We start from the raw sequence: 24,072 nt of genomic DNA, 5'->3' as shown, positions 1-24,072 counted from the left end.
GAACACCTTACAGTTGATAATTTATAGATATAGAAAATTGCTTCTCATTGTTCTGGAGCCTAGGGAAGTCCAGGACAAGGTATCAGCAGATTCTGAGTTAGGAAGGGTGGCCCTGGTCAACAACGATACATTCTTGCTGAGCCCTCTCAAGGGGGAAGGCTAGCCAGAACCCTTTGATCTCTCTTATAAGGGCATTCCCTCAAGGCTTAATCACCTCCTCCAAGCCCCATTTCTCAACAGTATCACATGGTATTACGCTCTAACATATGAAGTGGGGAGGGGGAGGGGAGGAGCAGGGGCATTCAGAAAATGGCAAACCAGCTGGCTTTTTGGTATTTAAAAACTCTGATTTGTTGGCTTTAATCCCTGGGAAGTGTGTAGATCCAGAGACAGTGTCAAGTTTCCAGAATCATATTACAACTGGGCTTGACCATCGGCAGATACTAAAGATCAGGGTAATAAAGTAATATCTGACGCATGATGGCCTGAAGGGAGGGACATTTGCTTGGTAAATTTCCATCAAAAGCCAGTGTTTCTGTTCACGGATTGGTCCAGATGTTGAACATAAAAACAACAGAATTTGTCTGGCAACTGAAGAGGGGGTCCCTAGACTTCTTCCTGGGAGCCAACCTGGAGGATCTCAGTTAATCTTTTGCTAGTTTTTGAGATGGTCTTATTTAAAGGCCAGGTTGACCTGAAACTGCCTCCGGGTCCCAGTTCACGATCTTCTTGTCTGGCCTCCCGGGTGCTGCGATGAGAGGTGGGCACCGCCACTCCCACTTTGTCACTTATATTTTATATCGAAGAGCTTTGGGAAGGAGTAGTACTCAGCTGGGATTAAAAACAAAAAACAAACAAACAAAGCAAGCTACTAATGCATAGCAAGGTGCCTGGTGCTTGAAAATTTAACTGCAAATATTTATTGGCTTGTTCCAGTAGATGGAACTTCTAGCGAGCTGCATCCAGTCTTATTCTTCTGCCTAAGGCAATACTTCAGAAGCAGAATTCACTTTGGTCTTGCTCACGCGAGGCAAGTGTCCCGAAGGTGGAATTTAAATGAAGTGTGTGTATGTGTGTGTGTGTGTGTGTGTGTTCTATTTGCAATCTTGGCGTAAAATGAGAGGTTTGTCGATAACTTGAGAGACTAGGTAAGTCTTGAGGGCTTTTGATCTTACCAGTTAGAAACAAAGCAGCGAACAGAAGTTTGAAGTTGCTAAAACATTTTATGGTCACTTCAGTCTACTACGTAGTTCCTGTCTGCTCTTGTCTCTCTTTCGTCTAAAGTTAAAAGTCTGAACGTCGTCGATGTGAACTTGAAGCAGGCTTTTGGAAGCTGAATTTCAAAGCTGCAGGCAAATAAATAAAGCAAAGGGGTTTGAACGGCTGCCTGCAACAACTTAGTGACCGCACGATCATTGGACAAACGGCGACATTCTCGCTATCCAATCGTGGTGAAGTCCGGAGAGAACGCTCTCAGGATTGGCTAGAGCAAATATCTCTTCAGGTAGTGCCCCGTGCCAATCAGAGGACGCCCGGGGGGCGGGCTCTGCCTCCGACAGCCGACCAGAGCCCGCCAGGAGACGGGCGCAGACGCTCGGGTGGGCGTGTCCTGCCCCAGGGCTGTGGGCGGGACCTCGCAGCCTGAGAAGCGAGGGAGCGGCAGTGGGCGTGTCCCGCGGTCGGTAGGCGGGGCGCGCGGCCTGGGCGGGGCGAACGGTGTCAGCGGCGGAGCCGGATGCGGGCGGTACCGCGGCCGCCGCGGCCCTAGGGATGGGCGGAGCCCCGGCCGCTGGTGCTGGTGGCCGCCGCCGCTGCCGGAGCCCGAGCCTGAGCCGCCGCCTCTGCTGCCGCGCGTCGCTGCTTCGCAAGGCGGGGGAATGCTGGGGAAAGGGGGAGTCGGCGGTGGCGGCGGCACCAAGGCGCCCAAGCCTTCCTTCGTATCGTACGTGCGCCCTGAGGTGAGAAGAGCGCCGCGGGGCGAGCGCGGTGGCGGGTGGAGCGGCCGGGGTAGGGGCGCTTCCTGCCCGGGTGCCGGGCGGGGCGAAGCGGCAGGACGCCCTGGGGCCTCCCGGCGGGCCGCGGCCCAGGACTCCTGCGGCTGGCCGTGCAGGTGCTGGGGCAGGGCCCTGGATCTCGTTACCGCGCCTCTGGGCGCCCCAGGTATCCGGAGGGGAGGGGAGAGCAGAAGGGCTGCGGGTCGGGACCCCTGAGGGCTTCCTTCAGCAGCCCGCAGCCTGGTGGGTATGCTCTTGCCCTGGACTTTGCTCCGTGAATTTTGAGAGCTCGTCTGTCGCGGATCCTGCTGCCTTTGGTGCCATTTGATGCCGCTGGCGGGACGTGGTGCACTGCCTCCCGCCGGCGCTGCTGTGGGGAATGTGGGTCGGCCCTGGCCTCTTTCCGTCTCTCCCCAGAGAATCCTTCTCCCGCTTCTTCCCATTCCATCTCCTCCCTTCCAGTCGGTGCAGTTTTAGTCAGGAAGTGCATTTATTCGGGAAATGCTTTCCGAGCGCCTACTGTGTGCCAGGTACGACCCTGAACGCTCGTGATGAGTATCAGTGAACAGAACAAAGATCGCGTTCCCCGGGAGCTTACGTAAAAAGAGAAACAGAGTAAACGATATACATAAGTTAATGGTATGATATTTAGAAGATAATGGGGGAAAGGCGACCTTTCACTCTTGCAAAGGTGGTATTTCAGTCAAGACTGGGAAGATGTTAGGTATCAGGGAAGAGTGGTCTAGGTAAGGCATCTTGGACCGCCCAGGGAAGGCTGCCCTTTGACAGTGTTTCCGGATGACAAGACACAGGGAGGGGATTGGAGAGATCAGAACTCCTAGCCATGTTGAAGACTTGTGAGGCTTCTTTATCTTTGACTAGACACCTCATTTTGGATTTGTGAAGGTTGTGTTTTTTTCTGCTTTTGCAATTTTGTTTGTTTATTGGAGACAGAGTCTCTCTATCTTGTAGGCTTGGCTGTCCTGGAACTCAATTATGTAGACCAGGCTGGCCTTGAACTCACAACGATCTGCCTGCCTCTGCCTCCTGAGTGCTGGGACTAAAGGCAGTACTACCGTGCCCAACTTCTGCAATTAGATCAGCAGTATGCGGGTAGATGCTTTGCCAAATTCAGTGCCTCCCAGTGTCTTCCCACTTTTCACTCCTGTTAAGGTGGAAAACAAGTGGGCAGGGCTGTAAAGTCAGAGACCTGGGGCCTTGCAGCCTTTGCACATGTCTTGAAATCAAGACATCTAGTGGAGAGTATTAAAATGGGTCCTATTTTTAGTCTTAATTTTCAAATAAAAACCACTTCCTCTGTCAGAACTTGATAGAGAGGCAGGGTCATCTTATGTTTTTCACCAGTCTCTCCCTGTATCCCCTAGAGGCAATGTGGTCAGTTGCTCATTGTCTTTTCTTTGATAGCACCCTAGTTGAAAGGTAACCGATTTGAACCTTTCTTATTTTGTGAGAGTTAATGGCAAGTGGGAAGTCTTCTGAAGTGTGGCCAGAGTTCAAGGATACTCAAATCCTTCATCTCAAAGTGCGCTCTTTGTCCACAATCTCTGCTGTTTCCTCTGAGAGGTGGTGGGAAAGGTGGTGAGTGGGTGGTTCAGCTCACTGTGGTCATTGTTTGAGTCTTTTTAGAAGGCACTTGGTGCTTTTGCATTTAAAACAGTGCTGTGGTGATGCTGTGAGCCTTTGTTGCAGTTGGTGGTGCTGGATGACGTTTTCAACTCTACTGGGCATGGTTTATTAAAAGATAATGGTAGGAGGAGGTGAGAAAGCTTTGCTTAGCCATCATGCTACCAGAAATGGATGAGCAGCCCTGAGAGTGTTGCTTATGTGGCTCAGAGCCCTGCTGAGTTTGATACTCTCTTGGTTCACCCAGCGGGAGCCTCAAAACACTTTTATGAAGACTGGCACCCACTGTTTCTACTCCCCTTCTTCTCTACTGTCTGTGGTTCTTGTGTGTCCTGAGGGTATGCGTGCATTTTAATTTTGGTCTGTAGCTATACAACCCTGAACTACACCACTCTGAAGAGGCCCCATCCCATCTGGTATTCCTTTTTTCCTTTGTGCAGTTCTGGAGAGAGACTCCAGGGCCTCCACTGGGATAAACAAGTGCTCTACCACTGAGCCACATCCCCAGCCCATCACCTCTTTCTTCATACCAGCCTTTCCTAGTTGGTAAACTTGCAGTTTCTCAGATGCTTCCTTGTTGAGGAGTGACTAAGTTGCCAGAACCTTTATACCTTGTAGTGTAATGATGCCTCTTCCTGGTGATGAGTCTGGATCAGATCGCGGAACTTGCAAAGGCAGCTTCAGTAAGCCAGAATAGATAGAATCTATCAAGGGTCAAGGGTCAGCACTTTCTTTTCTTTCTTTCTCCCCCCCCCCCCCCCCCAGACAATTTCTGTGCCTGTCCTGGAACTCACTCTGTAGACCAGGCTGGCCTCGAACTCACAGAGATCCTCCTGGCTCTGCCTCCCGAGTGCTAGGATTAAAGGTGTGCGCCACCACCACCTGGCTGGGTCAGCACTTTCTATTCAAAAGCATTCGATAAAGTATTTGAAGATGAAGTTGTTAACCATGATCCTTTCCCTCCTCGCCTGGTGGTCCAAAGTGGATATTGGACCTCGCATTGGATAGCCTAAAGTGCAGGGTAATAGTTAACTCCAGCTTTTGGATCTCTGCCAAAGTAACTGAGTGGTTTTGCCATTGATTCTCCCAGGGAGTGTGGCAGGTAAAATCCTGAACCATGGCTTAGGACCTTTGGTCACGTTTTGTAATCTCTTCAGAGGGTGACTAGTAAGTGGGAAGCTAGTGGTTGTGAAAGTTGAGGTGTACAGGAGACAGGAATCTGGGGCCACCTTGCCACTTGATAGCTGATGCCTAGAAACATCTCAGCACCCCTACCCCAGCCCAGCCTCAGGCACAGGTTGCAGAGGGTGTCTGGCAGCAGACACGTTGAGCTATGTTCCAGGGACGCAGCTGGTGATACTTTGAGTACAAAACCACTTTTCATGTGAGAATGGACACCTGTTTGAATTATAATGTCAGGAGCCAAAAGTGTTTGCTGTAGAAAAGTCAGATGGAGTTACACAAAAAAATTAAGTAGATGTTAGAAACTTGTGCTTCTTGTTTAGTCTTGCAGAGGACCCAAGTTTGGTTCTCAGCACCAACAATGACACCTCACAACACTTGTGGCAAACATTCACATACACACACACACAGAAAGAATCTTAAAAAAAAAAGTCTGGATTTGGTGCTAGCCACCCACGTAATAAATTTATGCTGAGGCGGTGGTGCAGTGGGTAAAGGACCTTGCTGCCAAGCCCGAGGACCTGAGTTCAATCCATGAGGCCCAAACGATGTGGAAGGAGAGACCCATTTTCTACAAGCTGTCCTTCAACTTCCACACTGTGGCATGTGTGCACCCACACATGTACACACACTGTCTAAATAAATAAAACATGACAAACTTGCTAACTTACCAAAATGGAATTAATATTACCAGTCATATTCTCAGCTGCCTTTTTTCACCAAAAATGCATGTTGTAAACATCTCTCCATATCAGTGGTGAAGCTACAGTTAGGCCTTTGTTCTTCAGTGGAGACACAGCGATGGGAGAGGCCGGGTATCGCAAATAGCTGAAGTAGCTGATCTTCAGACGGGATGATTCTGTACTTAGAAACTGATGCTGAATGACAGACAGTTCTGATTCTTCAAATTTACCAGCTCTTTGCTAAGCTACCTTGGCATTTTTTAAAAGATCTATTTTATTTTATGTGTGTGAGTGTTTTCCCTGAATATGTACCACGTGTTTCCCTGGTGCCCAAGGGTGTCTAAAGAATTCATCTGACCCCCTGGAACTGGAGTTACAGAGGGTTATGAGTCACCATTTAGGTGCTGGGAACCAAATCCAGGTCTTCTGCAGGAGCAACAAGTATTCTTCACTGCTGAGTCATTTCCCCAGCCCTTTTGGTCATTTTTAATGATTAGATATGGTCAGTGACTGGGCCTGGAAGCTTGTACAGAAAGGACAACTAGACAGTACTAGGAGGAAGATCCATTTTGACGGAAGCACCTCCATTGTGATAGGGTGCTAAATAGAAAGCTTCACTGTGCTTATGTGTTCTTTAAAACCTACCCGGAAAATGTTAGCTCTTACAGTGCTGCCACGCACACCCATTTTTACATGGCATTCCAAATATGGTTAAAACGTACTTGCTCCTGGAGTTTAGTCAGTGTTTGATTTGGATACACTAATAATAGTACCGGTAACATTTTGTGGATTTTTTAGATTGGGAAGAAAACATAATTTATCCTCCATTTTACAGATGTGTAAACTGAGGCTCTGCAAGGTTAAATGCTCTTGCATATGGGCACAGCAGGATTGCTGGACAAAGAACTGTCTCCTAAGGAGCCAGCAGTGACAGGGCCTAGCCAGACCCATAGGAACTCAGGAAAGGTTCTGTATGGCCTTGAGTAGTGTAAGAAAGTAGGCTGAGCAAGCCTTTAGGAGCAAGCCAAGAAGCAGCACTCCTCCACAGAGTTCCCTCAGTGATGGATTGTGACCTGGAAGGGTGCCTTTCTTCCTTTAGTTGCTTTTGGTCAAAGTGTTTTATCACAGCAACAGAAACACTAAGACAGGAGAAAAGGCAAAGGCAAGAAAGATGGAAACGGATTTTTTTTTTTAAGTTGTAAGAACTGTGCATTTTCTCTTTATCCCCCCAGGGAAACAAAGGCATTATTTGTGAGAAGTGAACCTATGATCCTGTATTTGTAACAGTTTGATCCTATCATACAGTATTTAAACTTGGATGTTCTGATTCTGTGTCTCGTTCTCTTTCTCCTTGTTTTTGTGGATTCAAGGAATTTTCTTTCTTTTTTTCTTTCAGGGTTTCTCTATATAACAGTCCTACCTGTTCTAGAACTGGCTGTGTAGCCCAGGCTGGCCTCAAACTCACAGAGATCCATCTGCCTCTGCCTCCCAAGTGCTGGGATTAAAGGCGTGCGCCACCACTACCCGGCTGAATTCAGGGAATGTTCATTAGCAGAACAAGCTTGTCCACATCTGGCTGTGGTGCACTACTGTGCTTTCTCACTGGTGTCTTTCCATGAGAGTTCCTCCTTGGCTTTTGGTAGATGCTGATCTGAGACTTACTGAGCAGGTACAGGGGCCTCTTGGCTATTCTAGTCTCTAGAGGCCTCATTTTCCAGGTCAGCAGATGTTTGCTCAGCATCTCCTATATGTACCAAGCATTCCAGGCATCCAGTGAGGCTTTAGTGGTCTGCAAAATAGACATCATGTAACTTAAAGCATTTTGTTTTATGTATATTTTGAGACAGTGTCTACCTATATAGTTCCAGCTAGCCTTGAACTCCGTGTAGACCAGGTTAGCTTGGAAATCATGATCGTCCTGCCTTAACCTCCTGAGTGCTAAGATTACAGATGTACACTACCATGGCCAGCTTGAGACAGATCGCTTACTTTGATGACTTTGATGGATAAATACTATGAAGAAGAAATTAGCTTATCCTAAAACAGACATTCCTCAGCCCTGGCAGTAAAAATACTTTTAAGGCAAAGTTTAGATGCATTACTTTCTTTTTTTTTTTTTGCATGATTTTTGTTTGTTTGTTTGTTTTATTTGTTGTTGCTTTTTGGGGGACAGTGTTTCTCTCTATAACCTAGCTGTCCTGAAACTTGCTCTGTAGTTCAGGGTGGCCTCAAACTCAGAGATCCATCTGCCTCTGCCTCCCAAGTGCTAGGATTAAAGGCGGACACTACCACCATCTGGCTTAGATGCACTACTTTTTTGTTGTTTTTACATTTAAAATTTAGTGCATGCACACACACAGGCATTCATGTGCACACCCCAACATGTGAATAGAGGACAACTTTGAGGAATTGATTTTCTCCTTCCACAGGTAGGCCCCAGGAATTGAACTCATGTTGTCAGGCTTGGAGGCAGGTACAGTTACTCACTCAGCCATCTTGATAACCCTGCTCACCCTGCCTCCCCTTTTTTTAATCTATAACTCCATAGCTTTTTCTCCATTTTCAACTTTTTTTTTTTAAACGTACCAGACAGGGTTTCTCTGTGTAGTTTTGGTGCCTGTCCTGGATTTCGCCCTGTAGTCCAGGCTGGCCATGAACTCGCAGAGATCCACTTGGCTCTGCCAGGCTGGGATTAAAGCCGTGGGCCACCACCACCCGGCTCCCCTCTGGCTTTTAATGCATTCAATGCTTGCCATCTATGTATGAGACACACTGCTTTTCTTCTGTTAATAGTAATATTAAAATACACAGTCTGGCCCCCCCTTCCCTTAGCAAATGTTTATTATTTATTATAATTAAATTAATTGGGCTGGGGATTGAACCCAGGGCCTGCGTATGTTAGGCAAGCACTCTAGTACTGAGTTGTATCCTCCTTGTCCCCACCAAATTACCTTGAAGTTGGCAGTGGCCATAGAAGGACATGAAAAGTTCTTCCTAAAATAATCACTTTCTTAGCTGTGGCTTTAGTTTGATGATCTGTCCAAGCTTCTGCTTTTTTTTTTCCCTCCTCCATGTGTTTCCTGTGGCATCTCCCTGGGTCATATCCAACACCATACAACTTGCAGATGGTGCATCCGAAGGCTCTGCCAAGCAGCACTTCCTGCATTCTGACCAAACAACTGCCACATGCTGCCATCCCCTTAAAGCCAGATCGTCCTTCACACCCTCCTGCCATCTCCAGGGTTCCTGTGAGGGCTGCAGCGAAGCTCTGTCAGTGGTAGATGTGCAAGGGCCAGGGTTCGATCCCAGCACCCGAAGGACAAAGTCTAAGCAGCAGGGCTCCTGTCAGGATCTTAGGATGTGGGGTGCTCATGGTTACAAGGTTAACGCTGTTATTCTTTTCTGCATGCCCTCGGCAGGATGTTGGATGCCCTGACTGTTCTGCATGGAATCATCCCATGTGACAAGTGGTTTCAGAAAGAATCTGGTTTTCAGGCAGATTTTTTTTTCCCCTTTAAATAAAACCGGAAAAATCACATATATCTTACTATGCATATATCTTACCATGATAAAAGCAGTGCAACAAAGTTACAGTTTGGAAGTTAGAAAAATAAGATTCCCAGTAGGCATGGTACCACAAATACAGTAGTGATTCCACTCAGGAGTCTGTCCAGGCCTTGTCTGTGTGTACATGTGTGCACGTATATGTCTTGTGGTTACAATGCAGATGTGTAAAACTTTCTGGGTTGCATGTGGTTGTCAGATTTGAAGATGGTGCTGTGCCATATTCGTAGGGTGTGTACAAGCTGTTTTAACAGCAGGAAATTGCCTTGTCTCTTATCTGTAGGTTCGCAGCCTTTGAAGCTGCATTCTTCACTTTACTAGGCTTATGCTCAAGGCTGCTCATGGTGGCACCTGGGGACTTCTGTGCAGTTTAGGAAATAGCAGAGGTAGGTGTTCACGGCAGGTGCATGTGGTTACTTTGTTGTTGTTTCAAGATTTATTTTAGCCAGCTAAGCTCTGAGGCAGAGGCAGGTGGATCTCTGTGACTTGGAGGCCAATCTGGTCTGTATACATAGTTCTGGACCAGCCAGGGCTACATAGTGAGACCCTGTCCCAAAAAGAAAAAAAAAGATTTTATTTATTTTTATTTGAGATAGGGTGTTACTGTATAGATCAGGCTGGTCTTGAACTCACAGAGATATGCCTGTCTACTTCCCAAGTTCTGAGATAAAAGCTATATACCACCATGCCCTGCAAAATGGATTTTATTTTTAAAGATCTATTTTAATTATCTGTATGTGTGTGGGTATTTCCACAGAGGTTAGAGTTGTTCCCCCTGGATATGGGGTTACAGGTAGTTGTGAGCCACCTGATGTGGGTGCTGGGAATGGAACTCAGATCCTTAGGAAGAGCAGTAGGTGCTCTTAACCACTGAGCCATCTCTCCAGCCCTGATATTTTATTTTTAGTTGTTCATGCATGGGATATTTTGGCCAAGATTTGACCTGGAACAAACTGGGTATCCCAGGCTGGCCTCAAACCCTGGGTGATCCTCCTGCATTAGCTCCGGCCTAAGACCCTGGGTGATCCTCCTGCATTAGCTCCATCCTCAAACCCTGGGTGATCCTGCTGCATTAGCTCCATCCTCAAACCCTGGGTGATCCTCCTGCATTAGCTCCATCCTCAAACCCTGGGTGATCCTCCTGCATTAGCTCCATCCTCAAACCCTGGGTGATCCTCCTGCATTAGCTCCGGCCTAAGACCCTGGGTGATCCTCCTGTATTAGCTCCGGCCTAAGACCCTGGGTGATCCTCCTGCATTAGCTCCATCCTCAAACCCTGGGTGATCCTCCTGCATTAGCTCCGGCCTCAAACCCTGGGTGATCCTCCTGCATTAGCTCCGGCCTCAAACCCTGGGTGATCCTCCTGCATTAGCTCCGGCCTCAAACCCTGGGTGATCCTCCTGCATTAGCTCCATCCTCAAACCCTGGGTGATCCTCCTGCATTAGCTCCGGCCTAAGACCCTGGGTGATCCTCCTGCATTAGCTCCATCCTCAAACCCTGGGTGATCCTCCTGCATTAGCTCCATCCTCAAACCCTGGGTGATCCTCCTGCATTAGCTCCGGCCTAAGACCCTGGGTGATCCTCCTGCATTAGCTCCGGCCTAAGACCCTGGGTGATCCTCCTGCATTAGCTCCGGCCTAAGACCCTGGGTGATCCTCCTGCATTAGCTCCGGCCTCAAACCCTGGGTGATCCTCCTGCATTAGCCTCCCAGGGGCTGGAAGGCCATGTCTGGCTTTGAACTAGAACAATCTTTTAACCTCTAGTCTTCTGTTGCTTCGGGAAGACCAAGAAATGAGACGGAAGGCTACCAGAGCCCACCCCATCCCTGCACACCTTGTGACACATTACTACAGAAAGCAAAAGCTTGTCAGTGCTCTGCGGGCTAGCAGGGGAGGCCGGCTCCTTTAAGCCTCTCTTGTCTTCCAGCCGGAGAACTGGAGTGATAGTAACACCCTTCTTATACCATAAGTCTGTGACAATTCATGACCATTAACTCTTGACTGCTCTTGGGAAGGCCTGGGGTGGAATTCTTGGCACATAGCCTTCAATAAGTATATGTTTTATTATATTATCCTCCTCCTCCTCATCGTCATCGTCATTATTATTCAGCCACTGGGGTGTTCCATACAGTGCTTGCTTTCTGGCTAAGGTGTTAATAAGTGGAGTGTTTTGTTGTGGTGGTTGCCATGGTGCCATGACAGGAAAGTTCACTGTGGTAACTACTGGAGTCTTTTTCACTATCTCTAAAAGTTTCTTTTCCTTTTTTTTGTTCCTTTATACATTTGAGAATGATTTGATTATATTTAAAATTCTGACCTAATGAGAACACAGTCGTCAGCGTTTTTCTTTATTAACATCGGCCTTTGGCATTTTGCTAGTTTCATTGTGTGGTATAGACTGACTTTTCCTCTGCTCATTGCTGTCAGGCCTTTCTGTCAAAGGCCAAATTTTGTCCGTCTATCACATGTGTCCAGTGACTCATTTAAGGTATGAGTGAAGCAAATGAAGTCACAATTAGCTCAAGCAAAATAAAATGACTTCTGTTTATTTCAAAGGCATTTACAAGACTGTGCTGTTTGGACTTACAGTTATTCCAGTAGCAAAGATAATACCAGTTTGTCTCTTGTGTCCATCTTGGATCACCTGGGTTGGTAGGTAGCCTTTCACAGGTGGTCTTTACCTCCTCTATTGCTTACTTTTGGTGAAGGGAGCCCAGATGTCAGGGCTTAGGTATGGGTGATGGCGATGAGGCTCTGGCTGGAGTGGTCTGCCTACCTTTCTCTAAGGTCAGGTTACCAGTCTCTGTTTCAGACAGTGGGCCTGACCTGCTGGGTGTTGAGATTTGCCTTTGCTAGGAGTTTAAAAACACCTAAGGACGTGGTGCTGTGGTTCAAGCCTGTATGCTAAGCACCTTAAAAATGAAGGCAAGAGGAAGGCAGCTCATGAAGGTTATACAGTGAGTTCAAGGCCAGTCTTTGCTGCATAGTAAGTTCATGTTTCAAAAACAAAGCAAAACAAAGCAGTACAAACCAAAAATCTGAGAACAGCCTGACAAAAATGAACCCACTCTTTTCTTTTTTCTTTCTTTTCTTTCCTCTTCTCTTCCCTTCTCTTCCCTTCCCTTCCCCTTCCTTCCTTCCTTCCCTCCTTCCTTCCTTTCTTTTTTGTCTTTTGTTTTTTGTTTTGTTTGTTTGTTTATTTTCAAGACAGGGTTTCTCTGTGTAGCCCTGGCTGTCCTGGAACTCACTATATAGACCAGGCTGGCCTCGAACTCACAGAGATCCACCTGCCTCGGCCTCCCGAGTGCTGGGATTAAAGGTGTGCCCATCACTCCCAGCATTCCCTTTTTGTTATAAATTATTGTCGTTTTCTACCTGCTGAGTGAGTAGCATGGCCCAGAGTGACAAGAGAAACCCTGTGCCCTCTGGGTGTTGTGCCTTAGTCTGCCAGTCAGTATGTGGCAGACAGAAGGCAGTGGTACTGTGAGGTGCCTGGAAGTCCGTCAAAGTGTTGTGGGTAAGGTTGCCACTGTGACAGACCAGGACAGAGAGACAGCTGAGGAATAAACTGGTGATAGTAGGAATTTGAGAATGGGAAGAAGGTGCCATGATATCACAGAAGAGCTTCAACCTATGATCCTAGAGGTTTGTGGTTCTGGAGTCACTTGATGTGACCTTAGACATGGACTTCACTTTTCTGTCGCTTCTCCTCTCCTGTGACATGGATAGATATCTTCCCTCAGGCTTATTTTGGGGATAAGAAGAAATACATGTTGAATAATCTGCTCCATACTGGCCTTGTGGTCGATGCCTGACAGCTTATAGATGCTCTTATTATTACTAATAGCTAGAACTGGAAGGGTCTTTATTTGTTCAACATCTTTGTGTACTCACCATTGCTTAACACTGGTTAAAATTAGGAACCCAAAGCAACCGTGTGCGCAGGAGCTGCACACTGTGTTGGTGGGACAGCAGGTCTCCAGATGGCTCTAAGCACGGAGGTAGGAGCTGCCTGCCCAAGAGGGAGGCATGCCCAGAATGCCCACAGCAGAGGAGGCTTCACACAGCAGCCGGCTTATGTGAAGGCTGTGTGGGACTTGGAAAGGTCAGTCATACGGTGGGATTTGGTGTGGGAAGCAGGGGCTGGTAAGACAGGCAGACAAGAGGGACAGCTTGAAAGCTTACAGGTGTGCTGGGAGTGTGCGGTTGGGGCATCTGTCCCCATCCTGTACCAGCATGTGCATCTTTGCATGACAGTGAAAAAGGAGTAAGTCTGCAGGAACATTTCCAGTTCTGGAAGGACTCGTTACCACTAGGTCAGTCCGGCTCTTCCGAAGCCGACAGGCAAACCCCATTTGCCCCTTGCTCCAAGGCGTTCACCTCCTCCCAGTTACTTAAGCAGCATAGAGCAGTTCTGGGGAAGATGGTGGAGAGCGAGTCACGGAAGGCAGCACCATATGTCCCTGCAGCTGCTGTTAATCACGTCCCCTAGCTTAGGTTATAGAGCAGTGCCAGCCCAGTACTGCCACCTGTCACCTTTCTGCCAGCACTTGTACACGTCCAAGCAGGACCATCATTATTGTCAACATATTAACATCAGGGAGCCTCAGTTTTCTGACCTATGAGTGGGAATACTGCAAATACTGTGTAATTCAAAAGGATGCTGCTAGTCTTGCATGAAGTGATTCAAGGAAAGCTCTTAACAGTACATGGTAGATACTGTTATTGTTTTTGTTTAATTTTTATGTTTTTGGTGCTGGTATTGAACCTGGGTCTCACTCATGGTATGCAAGTGTGCTACCCCTGAGCTACACCCCCAGGCCTATATGTTAATTGTAGTTATTCCTCTCTACCTGCAGTTGTGTGTGTGTGTGTGTATGTGTATGTGTATGTTTGTGTGTTTTTGTGTAAGTGAGCACACACGTGTACCTGTTCGTGCATTTGCCTTTCCTGAGCTGAGCATCAGGAAGTGGGATGGGAAGGAGATGCCCTGATACTGTGGACAAGCTCCTGATTCTGTAGGTTTCCTGTTTGGATTTAGCCACTTGATGGTGACCTTAGACCTAGGACTGTCATTTCTTTGAGACTTCTCATTGTAAAATGTGTACAGCTGTCTTTCCTGGAGGCTCGTTTTGAAGATGAGAAGAAATAACCAGATCAGGACCTGGCAGGTCTAGGAGGAGTATGCCATCCCCCTTACTGTGGCCGCCCTTACTGTCCACCCAGGCCTCCCTGCCTGCACCTTTGCCTTCTCACTGGAGTTTGGAGTTTCTTTGTCTTTCTGCGTCAGTACCATGTCCAGGACTTTGGGGAAGGCCTGGGATTGGGACGGCATGAGAAGTCTTGCACTGATCCAGTTCAGTTTGGTTTCCTTCTCGGAAGTCAGCCTCTCAGGTTTCTGCCACAACAGTCCTCTTCCCTCATCATCCCGTAGCTAAAGCAGTCACAACCCCAGAGGGAGCCTCGGTGACAGTGTCTTCATTTGTCTTACCACCTCCCTGTCTAGAGCATCTTCCGCTTCCTGTCTGCACTGCCCTATGATCTCTGCACGACCCAGCAGGAGAGGCCCTGTCCAGTGCAGCTTCCATTTCCCACCTCAGAGCCCTGTCTATCCAGCCTTTACAGTCAGCTAGTCTAACAGGCGAAGGAAAGGCTCTCTCGGAACCCTGCATGCTGTGCTTTTGGTAAGAAGCCTGAGCTTGGCTTCGTAGGCCTGGTCTGTGGCTGTTTCTTTTCTGTGTGACCCAAAGTCTCGATTCCTGGATTTAGAGAATTAAAATCCTGATTTTAGAGGGTGTTTTGTTTTGTTTTTATGACAGGGTTTCTCTGTAGCCCTGGCTGTCTGTCCTGGAACTCCTCTGTAGACAAGGTTGGCATTGAACTCAGAGATCTGCCTGCCTCTGCCTCCTGAGTGTGGATATTAAAGATGTGTGCCACCAAGGGACCCTTCTGAGCCTCAGATATACAAAATAAAAGAACAACGACAAAATCAGGAGATTCACGTATGCCCAGGGATGGGGAAGGTCATGAATTGGGAAGGGAGACCTTCTTTTTTAACTTCAAAATTTGAGGGACTTTCTTACTGCAGTTTCAAATGCAACCAGATGAAAAACTCCGAAGAGAAACAAGTGGGGTGCGGTGTGTAAGCTGCTGGGGGGCAGTACTCAGCGCCTTCCCTCTGTGTTCTTGGGTCTTTCTGCTTGCTGCATCTCCCTTTCTTTGTCCCTGCAGTGTAGCGTGCAGGCGGCTCTGGTACTCCCTGGTGCAGGTGACTGCTCTTCTTCTGTCTTGCCTATTCACTGCTGTGTGTCAGTTTCCCAGCAAAGCCAGAAGCCCCTTGAGGTCGAGCTCTGTGCCACCCACTCACCGGTCTGGTTGAATTCTGGTGGCTTCAGGAAGAGCATGATGCATGAGGCTGGTACTAGGATAGGACCTCAGAAGGCAGTTGCCGGGAAGCATTAGTTAGAGGGGCTTGTTAGTTGTTAAGCCAGTGACTTGTTAGATGTCTGGAGCCTCTGTGTGTGTGTGTATATGTGTGAGAGAGAGGGGTGTGTGTGTGTGTGTGTGTGTGTGTGTGTGTGTGTGTGTGTGAACCCTAGCTTCATCTGTTTAGCTGTGGGAACCTTAGGGGCATTACTTAACCTTTTGAAGTTTTATTGGCCTTATCTGTAAAGTGGGGATGAAAATTCCTTACACTCACAGGTGTGTCCACCCTGGAGCACAAGGGACTGTGGTCCAGCTTAATTGTAAATGCTGTTCAACACGTTTGTAGATGACAATATCAATGTCCAAAGGTTGGACACATATGTGAAAATAAATGACACAGGCAAGACATTTATGAGTGGACATTATAAACACCAACAAATTCCATTCAGATATTTGTAGACAACAGATGCGTAGTCTGGAAATGGTAGTCTCCAGCTAGCCTCTTAAATGAAGACATCTTCTGACTGAAACTGCTTCATGTAATGAGTGAACAGGAGAGTTCTTAAAGACCAGGCATGTGGTTCTCTGTGAGGTATTGTTACCTTGAACCAGACAGGTTGTCAGTTTCTCACTGCATGTCTGTCTGTCTATCTGTCTTCAGATGCTCTTCTGTTGGTTTATTATCAGGGTAATTGGTGCCTGCGGTGGCCAAAAGCAGTGTATACAGCTAGCAGAGTGGAGCTGTGGTCAGCAAAGCCATTGCCCTGCCCTGCTTTTTGAGTCAGAAGGTTCAGGGAATGAGTCTGCCAGTAAGGCTGGCTCTGAGGGAGCCAGTCCTTCCATAAGCATCTCCAGGAAGAGTCTAGCTCCCTGCAGTCGATTAACTGTGGATTCATCCAGGCTCTGGTCTGTATCATTAGTGAGAAAACTTGTGTTTAAAATCTGACTTGAATGTGCCCCTATTCTCTCAGTGAAACTAGAAAATGTTTCCGGAAGTCAGGTCAGGGAGCAATTTGATAACGCCTGGCACTAGCCACCTGTATAGTGGGAGCTTTCTGTCCCTGTGATATACCTGAGGTAATGATCGGAATAGTAAAAGCTCAGGTTGAGTTTGGCTTGTGTTTGGAGGGTCTAGTCCCTGATTGGTTGACCTGGTTTCTTCCTGTGATGAGGTAGCACATCGTGGTAGGAGTGTGTGGTGGGACAAAACTGCTGACTTCGTCCATGAAGGGATCAGGGTCCCATCATCTGCATTGAGGGAAGGCCTAAAGACGTGACTGTGCCGCATCACTTCAGGTTTCCATTAGCGCCAGACCAGCAGTCACACCTCTAACATAGGTACCAGACCAGCAGTCAGACCTCTAACATAAGGTACCAGACCAGCAGTCACACCTCTAACATAAGGTACCAGACCAGCAGTCACACCTCTAACATAAGGAACCAGACCAGCAGTCAGATCTCTAACATAAGGTACCAGACCAGCAGTCAGATCTCTAACATAAGGAACCAGACCAGCAGTCACACCTCTAACATAAGGAACCAGACCAGCAGTCAGATCTCTAACATAAGGTACCAGACCAGCAGTCACACCTCTAACATAAGGAACCAGACCAGCAGTCACACCTCTAACATAGGTACCAGACCAGCAGTCAGACCTCTAACATAGGTACCAGACCAGCAGTCACACCTCTAACATAGGTACCAGACCAGCAGTCACACCTCTAACATAAGTACCAGACCAGCAGTCACACCTCTAACATAGGTACCAGACCAGCAGTCACACCTCTAACATAGGTACCAGACCAGCAGTCACACCTCTAACATAAGGAACCAGACCAGCAGTCACACCTCTAACATAAGGAACCAGACCAGCAGTCACACCTTTAACATAAGGAACCAGACCAGCAGTCACACCTCTAACATAGGTACCAGACCAGCAGTCACACCTCTAACATAGGAACCAGACCAGCAGTCAGACCTCTAACATAGGTACCAGACCAGCAGTCACACCTTTAACATAGGTACCAGACCAGCAGTCACACCTCTAACATAAGGAACCAGACCAGCAGTCACACCTCTAACATAAGGAACCAGACCAGCAGTCACACCTCTAACATAAGGTACCAGACCAGCAGTCACACCTCTAACATAAGGAACCAGACCAGCAGTCAGATCTCTAACATAAGGTACCAGACCAGCAGTCACACCTCTAACATAGGTACCAGACCAGCAGTCAGACCTCTAACGTAAGGAACTTGGGTGGATAGTCTCGAGCCTAACTATAGCACTTAGGAATTCTAGTAGAACTGTTTTTTCATTCTTTTAATAACTCCGCCTGGCACTGAAGAATATTACCCAGAGAAGGAATTACTTGTTTTTGTATTTTTTTGATGTGTATGCTCTTCGACTTTAACTGACAATTTTCTATCTGTCAGGGGTAGGAGCTGAAGCTAAAAAGCCATGAAGGTACAGTCTAGGCCCTGAGTTGCCATCATTTCTTGGTGAGACAGACTAGGTAAGAGATAACTGCAGTAAAGTATGGGAAGTACTGTAACAGAAGCATATAGAGTGTCTTAGGTATCCAGAAAGGGGCCTCTTGTCAGTCTTGTGAGGAAGGCTGGATCAGGGACAGCTCGACAAAGGAGCTGGACTGTGGGGATAGTGGATTGGACAGGGTTGGGGACCTGTATGCATGGGGTGGTCTCAGTACATGCCCAGGGGCTGGGGGTCACACAGCGGCAATAAGACTTGGTAGTCGTGGGAGCACGCAGGAGACAGAGGATGATGGCGTGAGTAAGAGAGCACTAGGGAGGGTTGATCTGCGTATGCTGTGAAAGCAGAGCGTGGGACCCGAGGAGCGGGCGGTAGTGAGGGAGTGACCCCTGCTTCCTGGAGTGATTGTCCAGTTAGCCAGATCGCACAGAGGCAGCTTCCTAAGAGTCAGGGACGGGTGTGGAGATGAGTCGGCAGGACCGAGGGACACTGCAGTGTGAGTGTCCATGGGCTGTTGGGCTGTCTAGATCTGGAGCTCTGACAACAGGTCTCGTATGAAGAAATGTTTGCAGATAATCATCCGGGAGCCCCGTTAGTGGGAGTGCTTGTCTACAAGGCCTGTGGAGAGGCATTCAGGCCTTCTCAGAAAAAGGACTTGAGGAAGAGTGTTGGCCATTCTACTACAACTAACCTCTGCTCATTGCTCGGGTCTCAGGACAATGACACTTTTCTGAGGGTTACTGTCTTCCTTAATCCCTTTCTGAAGCCAGATGAGGTAGGGCACACACCCGTGATCTCTGGAGGCTGAGGCAGGAGAATCACAGTTCAAGGTCATCAGCTCCACAGTCTGATGGAGGCCAGCCTGGACTCTGTGAGACCCTTTCCGAATGTGGTTAGTGTTTTTGCTGGGCTCCCTTTTACCTGCTCTACTCCAGCACCCATGGTATGCTGCTGTGGTGTTGGACATGGTGTGCTCTAAAGACGTGGAGAGCGTGTGCTGTCTCGTCCCTGTGTTTACTGTGCCTGGACTAGAGTAGATCCTGAGGGACTGCTGCTCAGTAACTGAAAGAGTATGCCCCGTGTTGAGGGGCAGAGGCAGCGTTCAGGAGAGGAGGTTCAAGGACAGAGGCAGGTTGGATTAAAGGTGAGAGCGTAGCTTTAGTTGTTTACCTGAGGCTAAAGACCCACTGTACTTTTCCTGGCTCAGTCTTTTTTTTTTTTTTTTTTTTTTAACGTGAACAATGAGAATAGTAAGGGTAATTAAGAGTCATGAAAATTAAATAAAATGTGCCAATAGATTTTTTTTTTCTGTGTGGCTTTTAGTAACTGTTGCCTCAATTATCCAAGAAGCCAATGATTTTTTTTTGTCTGAATTTCAAAGAAGTAAATTAATCTTTTTCTCCTTTTTTTTTTCTTTAGTATGTTGTGATGACTAGTTTTTATGACAGCTTTACCCAGGCTAGAGTCATTTGAGAGGTGGCAACCTCAATTGAGACCGTGCCTCCATAAGACCTGGCTGCAGACAAGCCTGAGGGCATTTTAAATAGTGATTGATGTGGGAGAGCCCAGCCCACTGTGAGTGGTGCCACCCCTGGGCTGGAGGTCCTGGGACTATAAGAAAGCAGGCTGAGTAAGCTGTGGAGAAGAAGCCAGTAAGCAGCACTTATGCATGGCCTCTGCATTAGGTTCCTGCCCTGCTTGAGTTCCTGTTCTGACTTCCTTCAGTGATGTGGAAGTGTCAGCCAAATAATCCCCTCCTCCCCAAGTTGTTTTTGATCATCGTGTTTCATCACAGCAACAGTAACCCCGAGTAGGACAGGATTTTATGCATGCTTGCATGTGAGTAGGCACATGTGTGAGAGTTTGCGTGTGTGTAGGACTGAGGTCGATGAGAATTATCCCCAAGTCTCTTCCATCTTACTCGTCAAGACAGACGGGCTCACCAGTTCAGTCAGTCTTGCTAGCCAGCTTGCCCAAGGGATCTCGTTTCCACCGTCCAAGGCCGCCACACCCACCTGCTATTTTAGTGGGTTCTGGGACCCAGACTCTGATCTTCATGTTTGTGTGGCCACTGCTTTCATCACCGAACCGTTTCCCCAGCTCCAGTTTACTCGTCTTTATCCCTAGCATTTGGTAGTTTAGGACATTCAGTGTTTGTTGAAATGAGTTGCTACATATTAGAGATGGTCATTTTGCAACTCTGTTATCAGACATATGGCATGAAGTACTGACTCATCCATACTGAAGCCCTGTGATTTGGGGGCCACTCCTCAGAAACAGATCCAAGGAGAGATCAGATTGACAACCTTTGTGGTGCTGCGAGTTTCTGTGGGTACGTCTTCTTTGGGTGACACTTCTCAAGATCTCATCTTGTCTGGCATAGACATTTCTAGAAAGGGCATGCTTCTGGCTGAGCATGGGTTTGTCTTGGATGAGGGGGTACTGGCAGCTGCAGGCCCTAGGAACAGTTGATTCTCACAGTGGGACCCGGAACAGATGCAGCTAACTCCTTTTGATCTGTGGAAGAAAAGCTTCGGAAATCAGCGGACTTATTTTTCATGCCCTTATCCTGTTTTTAGATTAAAACAGAAAGAATGCCCCAAAGCACTGAGATAAACATTGAAATTGGAGATGAAGAAAGCCCAGCTCTTACCCTGCACTCCTGCAGAAGCACACTTCATTTGTATCTTACCCCTGTTCTAATTGAGTCCGTGCCCCTGAGACTGCCTAGCTTTAAGAGCCAAGACATACTGTGACCCCGGTGACAACAGTGTTCTGCTTCTCTTTTATACCATAAGAGCAAACTTTGTCCCTATTCAAATAGGACAGCGACAGGTGCAGGGCAGAGCACATAGGCCGTTTGTAACTTACACACGTTGAAAATTTGTCTTTCTTTGAAATGGGTTAGCTTTTGAAGAGTCTCATTGTGACCAGTAGAGCCATTTCTGTTTGCTTATTAACAAGGATATTAACAAGGTCAGTGAGAAATTACTTCTTCACTGTGAGGAATTTGATGTCACAGTTCATGGCTTTAGGAATAAGAAGGACCATTTGCTGATTACACAGCTGACAGTGACTGCCAGAGTAGAGTGATAGGAGGTGCAGAGGCATGAGAAGAATCCTGGCCCGTCTTAGAAACCAAGATGGGTTCAAAGCTTCTACCGTCCGAAGAACAAGGCTCCTAGAGAGGCACTGGCTCCCTGGCTGCTGGGTAAATTGGTTGGTTGTGAGATCCTGAAATGATGCCAGGTCTGTCCATGGAGGCTGGCCGCCCTACTGGAGTTCTTCTGGACGGGCTTCATGAGTGACGGTCTGGATTAGTGCCACACACGGCATGGCAGCATTTGAGGGAGTGCTCTTTCCTTACTATGCTCTGCCATGGTTAGAGCATTTGGCAATACCAGCCATACTAACGGTCACATCTAGCTATTGTTTCTTTTCTTAAACGACTCCCCCTGCCCACCCTTTCCACCACCCCAGAGAAATGGTTTCTCTCTAAATAGTCCCGACTGTCCTGGAACTCACTCTGTAGCCCAGGCTGGCCTCTAACTCACAGAGATCCGCCTGCCTCAGCCTCCCAATGCTGGGTATAAAGGCATGCGCCACCGCCGCCCGGCTGTCTGTTGTTTCTTTATCTCCCATGTGCTTCTTTGTCTCTTGGGGATTTCAGGATCTGCCTAGTAAGGAACTTGTAAAGTTAGTTTTCAATTTTTAGATTTTATTTGAGACAGAGTCTCACTTGGAACCTGGGCTGGCCTAAAACTCACTGTCTTGTCCATACTAGCTTCAAACTCACATTGTTCTTTCTGCCTAAGGCTGCCAAAGGCTGGGATTTCTGGTCTGAGCTACCATGCTTGACTTTTTATTTTAAATATATATGTGTGTGTGTGTGTGTGTGTGTGTGTGTGTGTGTGTGTGTGTGTGAAATGTATTTTTATTTTACGTGTTTGAGTGTTCTGGTTGCCTGTATGTATGTGTACTGTGTCCATGGCAGTGCCCATAGAGCCTGAAAAAAGATGTCAGATCCCTTGGAACTGGAGGTACAGACAGTTGTGAGCTGCCATGCTGGGAACTGAACCCAGGTCCTCTGCAAGAGCAGCAAGTACTCCTAACCAGAGAGCCATATCTCCAGCTTTATTTCAGATTTTTGAGACAGAGTCTCACTTAATAGTTAAGGCTGCCCTTGAATGTGTAATCCTCCTGCCTCTCTCTCCTAAGTGGTGGAATTAGTTCCACTGTGACTAAAATTACAAATAAAAGTAAGAAGTATGAAGTTTACTTTTAATTATTAATAATTCAACTAAATCTTTGAGTATTTACTGTGTGTCAGAGCTGTATTAGGTTCTGGGGACAAAGACTTGCCCCAGAGGGCTTATTGACTTCATGGAGATAGATAATTATAGGAGAGGAGACACAGGGGCTGGAAGGGCCTGGTAACAGAGAAGGTTTCCCTGAGGAAATGCTCTTGTCCTGAGCTACACAAAAAGTTCTCGGTGCCAAAGAGGGATAGGAAACATTCAAGGCAAGAGGAAATGCCTGTGGAGACAACTCCGGACGAGAGGGCGTGAGGGAGATACAGGGGCTGAGAGAAGACTGAATGCCTAATATAGTGATGAGGACACAGTAGGAGCCAGACCGGTCAAGTAGGTGGCCATGTTAAACGGGCTTCATAGTCTTGAGATGATAGGTCTTTATCCCATACCTAAGCCAGAGCAGGCCGTGTTCCGAAAAGATCGTTCCGACTTGAGGGTGGAGAATGGGTTAGAAAGGAAGCAGAGACCAGTGGCCTGGTGGAAACTATTGCAGTGGTGTGGGTAAGAGATGAGGTTACCTCCAATAGGATGGGGCTGGTGGGCAGAAGAGAGGAGCATGGGTTGTGGGGGTCCTCAGTAGGTGCTATTGATGTAATTGGTGTTAGATTGGATGTTGAGGGGGTTTGGAAGAGGTGTAAAAGCACACTCTTGGGATGGCCTTTAGGCTGTGTGCTCTTGAGGGGATGCATCATCTTGCCCAGACAGTGCAGAGCAGTGTCAGTTAGGGTTGGAGCACAGTGAACCATGCTACTCATGAACTCTCCAGATTGGGACGGCAACCAAGAGATTGATGCTTTACACAGTGAGTAAGTCCTAAGGAATAACTGCATCAGCTGGTGTGAATGAAGCCCAGGATTTCTTCTCTGTGTAGCTGGCCAGTGTCGCTTCGGTCCATTACTTGTGTAGAGTAGGTGTGATGGTTAATTCTGGTTCCGTTTAAGCGGATTAAGAAATGCCTAGGAGATTAGTAAAGCACACTTTGGGTGAGTTAGTGAAAAATTTCTAGAGTCAGTTAATCATGGGGGCTCTGACCCAATGAATGGATTAATCCCTAGATAGGTAGACTTATTACATGATGGCATTCTGGGAGGTGGTGGAAGACAGGAAGTTGGGACTAGTTGGAGGAGGTTGGTAGCTGGGGGGTCCTTGAGGGCTAGATCTTGCCTTGGTTACTTGTAGTATACTGTTCTCTTTGCTCCTTGCCTATCATGGTGTGAACTCCTCTGCTCTGCCATGCTCCCACCATGATGGATTGACACTAAACTGTGGGTAATGCAAAGAAATCCCCCATGAATTTCTCAAATATTTGACTTATGCAGGTCTTTTTTGTTTTCCCATCAGTACTCTTTGAGGCTTTCTCCTTCCCCCGACTCCCTTTTTTGCAGACAGGGTCTCCTCATGTATCCTTAGCTGGCCTTGAACTAACTGCAGATAGGCCTTGAACTCCTGAACAACCAGCTCCTGTGGGCACTATCTTTGGTACCTGCTCTGACCGGACTTCAGGTGGAGCTAAGAGCGACTTGACTGATCATCCTGTTTCTTTTTCCTTCCGCTTCTCCTTTTGATACAAGAGACATTGTGGCCTTTTGTAAGAGCACAGAACTAGATGAGAATAGATACGTGGGCACGGATTCTACTGCTCCATATACCAGTTGGTGCCTCCATCTGTAAAGGAGATATTCTAGGGTATGATGGTTATTTCAAAGTCTTGCTGTGAGGATTAAATGAGCCAATAAATACAAGCCAGGTGCTTGGGGCTCAAGAAATGCTTG

At 47.5% G+C, this 24,072-nt stretch overlaps 1 protein-coding gene across 1 annotated transcript in view; it reads left to right on the top strand.

The window, feature by feature from the left end:
• The first annotated feature begins 1,727 nt into the window (after positions 1–1,727).
• Mtmr12 (myotubularin related protein 12) overlaps positions 1,728–24,072 on the top strand; it is a 70,919-nt gene continuing 48,574 nt past the window's right edge. The window contains exon 1 of the mRNA XM_052743100.1: positions 1,728–1,958. Coding sequence (XP_052599060.1) covers positions 1,878–1,958 — 81 coding nt within the window. The 5' untranslated portion in view covers positions 1,728–1,877. The remainder of the gene's footprint in view (positions 1,959–24,072) is intronic.

This window comes from Peromyscus californicus, unplaced genomic scaffold (assembly GCF_007827085.1).
Source record: "Peromyscus californicus insignis strain IS unplaced genomic scaffold, ASM782708v3 Scaffold_18__1_contigs__length_77618521, whole genome shotgun sequence".
NCBI lineage: Eukaryota > Metazoa > Chordata > Mammalia > Rodentia > Cricetidae > Peromyscus > Peromyscus californicus.
This window is presented reverse-complemented; position numbering and strand designations above follow the sequence as displayed.